Raw genomic sequence first — 8,088 nt, forward strand, 5'->3', positions numbered from 1 at the left:
GGCGGTCGGGGGCCTGGTGAGCGTCTGCCGGGGCTGCATGGCCATGGCGGTGGGGAAGGCGCCGCGGGGCGGCGGGACCTGCACGGGCACGGCTCCGAAGGACGGCTTCTGCCTGACCATGCCGGGGAAGGCGCCGGGGAGGTTGGTGGTGGGAGAGGCAGAGGAGTAAGGCTGGGGGTACATGCCGGGTTTCTGCTCCATCATCAGCGGTGGGGTGGCTTGCTGGGGCTGGAATCGCTCCGTCAGGGCCTCCAGCCCGCCGCCCTGGGGAAGGCAGAGAGGGAGGAAAATATCACTGGGGAGCCCCACCAGCACCTGACCTCTCCCAGGGGGGCTCAGGGGGGGTGGAGGACATGTCTAGCATGGGGCAGCTCACCCGTAAGGATGCTGCTGCCTGTACCCTCATCTCCTGGGCCAGGCTCCAGCCTGCTGAGTTGAGGAGGGCCTTAAACACCCATTGCCCAGGGCTTAAGGCAGAGAGGGAGGAAAATATCACTGGGGAGCCCCACCAGCACCTGACCTCTCCCAGGGGGGCTCAGGGGGGGTGGAGGACATGTCTAGCATGGGGCAGCTCACCCGTAAGGATGCTGCTGCCTGTACCCTCATCTCCTGGGCCAGGCTCCAGCCTGCTGAGTTGAGGAGGGCCTTAAACACCCATTGCCCAGGGCTTAGCAAACCTTAGAGGGATGGAAATTATTTCTTTTGGCTTGGAAGCAAAGACCAAGGGCAGGCTTTTTGGCTCATCTCCCCAGGCTGGCAGGGGTTGCAGGGTAGCAGCAGGCACTGCTGCCTTCCTCCATAGGTTTTGTCAGCTCTGAGCTGCTCATCTGGGTTTCAAACAGCAGCTTGTCTGGTTGGACCAACCCTAAGGCTTGAAGGAGCGACTCAAACACAGGAAATAGTTTGTGCTCTCTCTCCTTTCCTACTTTTAAGCAGCCTTGGAGGCTTGTCTTGATGAAGACAGTATCCAGGTCATTTCCAAGGACCTGAACCACAGACGCCCAGGACAGGGAGAGCTCATGGGGAAGCACATCTATACTCCTGTGCTGCTCATGGCCACCCCTGTTGAAGACAGGACCTTTTGGTCTATGATACAGCCATTCCTGTACAAAATGAGGATGATTTCTGTGTTTCTCTAGCTTGGCTCTGGCAGGAACATCTGGAGTTTGAGCAATGAACCCATGGAGAAGTAACATCTTGGAGCCAGAATCCTTCATCTGATCCCCACAGATTAGAAGAAAACTGTGTTAAGAGAAACCACACACCCAAACCACCCCTAAATCCCACTGCCTTTGGGATTCGGTTTGGCGATGCCCATTAAAGGACTGAGGCTTGAAGGCAGGGTCAGGATATGGGAATGATGGCAAGGAAAAATACGCTGCTTAGCATCAATTAAGATGACAGTGAGGAAAAATAAATCACTCAAAATGAAGTAAGATGGATTTTATATGATTAACCAGGACATAAAACAGCAGCGGGCAATGGCCAGAAACCAGAGACCTGCTCAAGTGAGGCTCTTTGACTCTTCTCTCCCCAAATTACTCAGTTTCCAGCCACCTCCTGATTAAACTGGGTGACGATACCTCCAGCCTTTCACCCCACCCTGTCTGTGACAGCACAGAGAAGACAGTGGGATGTGAACCCCTGCCTGTCAATAACACAGCCAAGGAGGGGGGACTGTTCAACACGTTTTCTTCACAAAGATGCCTTTACGCTGACATGTTGTTTCTCTAAAGACGTATTTCAAGCAAATATTTCATGGAACTATTCAAAATATTTCTGAGGTTCAGCCGAAGCCATGGAAAAAGCCCAAGATTCCCATTAAAGAAATGATCCCTGGATAGGAACAAGGACAAGTCAGGGTCCACACATGAGATAATCCCCCCAAACCAAGTGGTCCTCAGCATGAGAAGTGCTGGATGGACATGGGGATGCTTGGAGATACGCAGAGATGTCTGAGGACATCTCAACACAGTGTGCAATACTGCTGGAGCCTGTCTGTACAGGAAAGGGTTGCTGAGGAGCTGTGCCAGCTGAGTCTGCAAAACCCTCATGAGAACATTGAGCTGTTGCAGCTGTATCTTTGGCAAGAGCACCTCTGGTATGAAGGACCAGGGAAGTTCAACTCCCTACACATAACTTGCAAAAAAAACCCCAAAATAACCAGGTAGGTAGTGATTTGGGATGTGCAGCCTTGAGAAAAGGGACATGGCAAAGTCCTGACTCAGACATCAGCTCACTGACAGGTCCCTCAAATCACTCATGAAAAGATAAAACCTCCCAGTGGCATGGTGCAAGGCATCATGACAGGGCCACAAAGATGTGCCACCTCCAGGCTTAAATGGTGGAGGATCAGGGCCAGAGCAGCCAGAGGGATTTGCTCTGGGAAGCTTCTTCCTTAGAACATGGCATTTATTAACAGGTTTTCCATTCTGTTCCTTGTTTTGGAAAAAAAACATGCATGTGAGTGCTATGGGGCATGGAAAAAGAAACCACTCAAAGACAAATCCCAAGTGAGCCGTCTCATTTTCCATATCCCTTACGAGCTCCCCTGCAGCCAGCATTCTCCCTCTGCCCTGCCTTGCTAGTTATGAAACCCTGGACCCTTCAGAGGCATCTGCCCCCATGCATATCTGCAAACAAGGAGTCTCTGACGGAGCTCAGCTGCAGAACCCAGGGCCCCAGTGCTATCCGAGTAAGAGAGCACCATGAAAAGCAAACCTCATTTTTCTTTTTCTTTCCCTGTGGTTCAACCCGAGACAGAAGGGCAGCTGCACTGAAAGCCAATCTTGATAGTAAGGACCGCACGGTTTCATACCAATGAGGCCATTAGATATATTATTAGGCAGCACAACCCAGGCTCAGGAATCCCAGGCTGTGGGATTCCAGCTGGAAGGCTCCTCCATGCCCTAATTCCCCCCTGGTAAGGTGGGGAAGAGGGACAGCCTGCCAGCTCCCTGTTACATGAGCCGCCCGGGGCTGAAGCTGCTCGGCCGCTTCTTTGCCAGGCTGCTGGTTCTCATGGGGGAACGTGTTTGAAAAGCGGAGAAGTGAGATATTGTATTTCATGGGGCTGTTTTCCAGCTTTTTTGGCGGTGCTGGGGGGGGGGAAGAGAACTGCGTGGTGTTAAGTATCGTCTCTGAATCTGATGCGCTTGTGTGTTCCCACTCACATCTGGCCTCCTGTCACCACCAGATGTTGGAAATCCTCCTCCACGCTCACATCAAGCCTCAGCATCTGGCCCTGTATGTGACCTCTGATATGAGAGGTCACCTGTGAGTGGTTCTGTCTTTACCTGCACAAGTTTGTCAATCCCGAGAGCTCGATCCAGCTCAGCCAGCTCTGTCTCGTCTTTGCCACTGAGGAAGGAGACAAGCTGCTCGAGCAGGGCTTTCTCGTCGTTCCGGCCCTCCGGCGTGGTGGGAGGACACAGGAGCTCATCCAGCTGCGAGGTGATGCACTGGCTGCTGAGAGAAGAATTCAAGAGGAGGCACATTAAGGTTTACAAAGCATGGAGGAGGCTGAGGTGGGAGATGCTCGAGCCGCTGCAGCTACAGGGACTTGCTCCCACCCCGCAGCATCACGAGATCCCTATGGGACACAGCCTCGTCCCTCGGCTCCGACACTGGCTGAGCACCCTCAATCTCATGCCTCACACTGAAACCTGCTTGTAAGGTTGAGCCTCTTCACAAAACGAAGCCTGGACAGTGTTTTGATGAAGTTTGGGAAGAAAACTTGGGTGCTTTTGTAGGCTTTGCTCCCACAGGCATTTTGGGCAGGACAGCGGGAGGCAGAGCAAAACTTCTGCCGGCACGAAAGTGGAGAGACTTGGATGGAGCCGAAGCAGCTGGAAGCAAAGCAGCTGAAGGCAAAGGGGAACCTTTGAGCTGAAAAATAAGATTTCTGCAAAGCTCGCTCAATATTCTTTGGGAATAAGATTAATATGTAATGAGAGACATTCCAATGACGTGACTAATTGAAGGCAATCGGATTTGCCGGGTCTGACACGATGAAGAGAGCCGTGGCACATCAGGCTCGCAGAGAGGCACAAAGGCAAGGGCTTGAACATGCCAGCAGTTCCCAAGCAGCAGACATGTTTATCCTTTTAGCTCCAGATGAGGACCAGATGTACAGTAAGGAACTGAAGCCAATCTGACCGAGACCGCTCCAGCCAACACACGCAGCTTAATCCAGGGAAAAGAAATACTTGGCATTGGGATTTCTTAAATTGCAGAGTGGGAGTAGAGAGGGAAGCAGGGAGGTGAAAAGCAGGGCTAGTTTCACTCCATAGATGAGGTCCCTGATACTTGCTGCTGGTATCAAACCCAGTTTTTCAGTGCCAAGGACCAAGTTTGCTGCACAAACACATTGTTCTTGCAGAGGAAGTGGAGGACAGGCTTTTATTCCACATTAACAGGCAGTTAAAAGAGCAATTCAGTTTGGCACTGTCTCTTCAGCCCACGCTAGACCTCTGCATGGATGGCAGGAGTTGGTTCTTAAGGAGATCGTAGGGATAATACAACCTTTATGTAGTAAATAAACCTCCAGCGCCTCCTACTTTGCAGCTCAATCTGGCTTGCAGAGCCTTCTCCTCCATGCTGGGGTTCAGATGAGTGCCAGGCAGGTGACAGGGGAGCAGAAGAGATCCTGGACCCTGCACACTATGTCCTCTATCCAGAGGTTTTCTACCTACCTCAACCCTTCAGGCTATTTTTTTTAGGGTGAAAACTATGATTCTGCATGTGGCGAGGAGAAGGAATTCAGCTACTTGCAGAGATGGTGTCAAATGCTGTTTGAGATCCTGTAAAACATCTCCCTGGCATGGCCTGCAAGCTCTGCTCCAAAAGGCTGCAGGTCTCTGGCCTTTCAGAGATGCCCTAGAAACCACAGGCATCTCAGATAGCACTGGGTGCCAGCATCGAGGCAACCGAATCGGGCCCTGGGTGGCATGTTTGACCTTGGGGGATTAGAGGAACGCATGTGAGAACAGTGACCTGGACTTGGTTCAGGGGGCCTTGGATGTGGCCCAGGGTGTCCCTCTTCTACAGAAGACATAAGAGCACTTCTGCTTGGGACACAAGAGGAGGGGATGTTGTAGTCATCCCACTTTATAAAAAGGCAAAGGCAGGGGAGGATTTGGGGAACAGGAGAATTTCAAAAGGAAACTCCTATTCTCCAGGACACCCGGTACTGGGAGATCAGCCACTACCAGCTCCTTAAACAAGGCCAGGACCTCAGCCCACCTCCAGCTAACATGAACCTCCCAGCTGGGAAACCTTTACAACCCTCCAAGCAAAAGCTCTGCTAGTTTGATCTTAGCTGAAATACATTTCCCAGTCCTGTATTATCTGCAGTCCAAAGGCTCTGTCTGCTCTGACTGCCATCTCCATTGGGTGAGCAGGCAGCTGCTGGCACTGTGGGCTTCTCCAAGGATGAGTGTGCCCTCTCAGCTGAAGCACATCTGCAGGTTTTGAAGACCAAAGTCCAGAGGCTTTTTTTTCCAGCAGAATATCTTCTCTTGGCTGCAGTAGAAATGGGGTTTTGTAGTTGATCACCAAGTCACTAGATGGAAGTGGTTAGACCCCACCAAGATGCTGCCAAGGCAGGTCTCACCCATGATGCTCCATTAGATTTGTGGCTACTGAAGATATGAAGGAGAACTGAGCTAGGGACCAGCTTCTTCCAACATGGCCTCTTCCCACCAACTCCAGCAGGAACAGTCTGTGCCTGGAGACCCTAATTCAGGAGGAATGGAGGCTCATGATGACAAGCAGACCTCTACATCTATTCTTGCTGTCATCTTGTGGTCCCAGTCCATCTGTTGGCTCTCCTGGTGGCTCCACCACACGGGGAGGTGATGGAGTCATAGGAATTTCCACCATGCAGCATGGTTCTCCTTGCTTTCTCCCCCCTCAATGCCAAGAAAACCAAATACTACCCTGTATAATCCAAATCAGGCTGCAATTTTAGAATGGTTGAAACCACCCCTCTCCAAAGGCAGGGACCACATGAGATTTGTTACTTTGACATCTCATCAGGCTTTGGGTAGGTGCCACTGCTCCACCAGTCTGGCCTTGTCTCCCAGCATAGGACTCTAGCCTGAAAACCACCCAAGGTGTTTTTCTCACCCGAAGACTCTTGGGATGCTGTTGCCCAGCACTTCCCTCCTTGATACCTGTGCAGGTCCCAAGCCTTCCACACCAACATGGATACTTGCTCAATAATCCTGCTGCAAAAAAGTGAGCCAGAAGAAAATCCAGCTCCTCCCTTCCCAGTAGTGCTGGATGGGGAGTCAAAAATGTCCACAGCCAGCTAGAATGACTCAAGCTCAAGGCTGCTGAGTAAGGTAAGGTCATTTTTGCCCCATAAACAGCATTCTAAAGAACATAAGGAACATTTAAATCCAGGGATGTTGTAGATGCCTCATCCCTAGAAGTGTTCAAAGGCCAGGTTGGATGAGGCTTTGAGCCCCACCCAGTGGAAGGTGTCCCTGCCCAGGCATGGGGGTTGGAACTAGATGATCTTTAAGGTCCCTTCTAACCCAAACCGGCCTGGGATTCTATGATTTGTAACTTAACATCCAGATGGATTTTTCTAGCCTCTCTTCCCTTTCCCAGTCATGCCCCATGGATCTTATCTCAGCAAAATAATGACACAGACAAGGCTGGAAAAAAAGTTACTTCCTTGTGTCAAAGCTTGGACTGATGTAAATGCTCAATTAAGTGGGGATCTATTTTATTTCCCAGCTCTTTCAAGCAACAAGAGTTAGCTAAGTCTTTCCACCAGAAGTCCAAGATCCAGTTGCAGCAGTGGAGACCACTTAGGCAACTCTCTTCTTGGGCTAAAAGCTTTGAGAAATTAATCCAAATTTAGCTCCTAGAAAAAGACATTTGGCTACCAGCTTGTTCAGCTATGATGCTCACATGTGTCTTCTTCATGATTGGAAAACAGGGCCTGTTCTCACCTGCTAAAGGCTTTAATGAATAAAGGAATTTGTGTCTCTCCACAAAGCAGGACTTTGGTGAAAGGATCCATGCAGTGCTCATCAGTGCTACCTCTTAAACTAGGAACCAGAAGCTCTCCATGGGCCAGGGGGAGGATTCACCTCCCATGGCATCAAATCCATCTCCGTGAGCACTGCTCCTCAGTGAGGACTTTGGGGTGCTCCTTGCCCAGCAGGGCATCAACCTCTGAGATCCACCAGCAGGGCTCTCCACCCTCTGACTTCTCATCCCAAAATACCTGACGTAGGGTCTTCTCCAACCCCTTTACAGCCAAGGAGCAGTGCTGTAATTTGGGCAGGTGATGGATGATCCCTTGGCTGCTCCATGGGGCATGATCTCAAAAAAGGTGGTTAGAAGACTTGGTGGGTTGCTTCACCCTGGATTAGAGCTGTGATAATTTTAGCTGAAGCCAAGCACATGAGGACTGCAAAGAGCTGCCATCACATGAAAACAGAAAACTGCCCCATGGTTCTCCAGATCCCACCACTGCCCCTGGCGAGAAAGGGTGAGACAAGATGCTGGAGAACACCAACCCAAACATTGGCACTGGCAAGGGGCAGTGGGGACTTGCAGCATCCTTGGCTCTGCCACGGATATAAGGGATTATTCAGGTCCAGACATAGACTGGACGTCTCTCTTAAGCTCACCTTCCTCATCTCCTCACTCACTTATCCCTAGAGAGAGAGCAGATGTCATCTCTTGCATCACAGCACGCTACACAGCCCAGGTCCTGACACTGTTATGGAATTAGCAGCAACCACTGCTGCCATACATTGATGGCCAGTTTGGCTCATCCCAGTCTGCCCCTGCCAGGCTTCCAGGAGACAGTAAAGCAAGAACTTTGCTTTACTTTGTGCCAGGAAGCTACTGCCAGGACATCCCAACCTTCTTCTGGAAGAGGCTGAGAAGCCTCCAACCAAGCAAGAGGTTGGGAAGCAGCCTACCAAGTAACTACCCCAGCCCCATGGTACTTACTCTTCAGGTTTATTCAGTGTGCCTCGATTCATGGCTACCATGCTGTTATCTGTCCATGGGATCTGCTCCCCCATTCCTGGCTGTCCAAACTGGTGATCTGGCACCCCC

General features: G+C 51.0%; 1 protein-coding gene across 1 annotated transcript in view; it reads right to left on the bottom strand.

Annotated features, from left to right (window-relative positions):
• The window catches only part of NCOA1 (nuclear receptor coactivator 1), a 65,738-nt gene that overhangs the window by 6,694 nt on the left and 50,956 nt on the right, over positions 1 to 8,088 (bottom strand). The window contains exons 14-16 of the mRNA XM_010002180.1: positions 7,981 to 8,077; positions 3,297 to 3,465; positions 3 to 264 (exon numbers count right to left, since the gene is read on the bottom strand). Coding sequence (XP_010000482.1) covers positions 3 to 264; positions 3,297 to 3,465; positions 7,981 to 8,077 — 528 coding nt within the window. The remainder of the gene's footprint in view (positions 1 to 2; positions 265 to 3,296; positions 3,466 to 7,980; positions 8,078 to 8,088) is intronic.

Source organism: Chaetura pelagica, unplaced genomic scaffold (assembly GCF_000747805.2).
Source record: "Chaetura pelagica isolate M959 unplaced genomic scaffold, ChaPel_1.0 scaffold107, whole genome shotgun sequence".
Lineage (NCBI taxonomy): Eukaryota > Metazoa > Chordata > Aves > Apodiformes > Apodidae > Chaetura > Chaetura pelagica.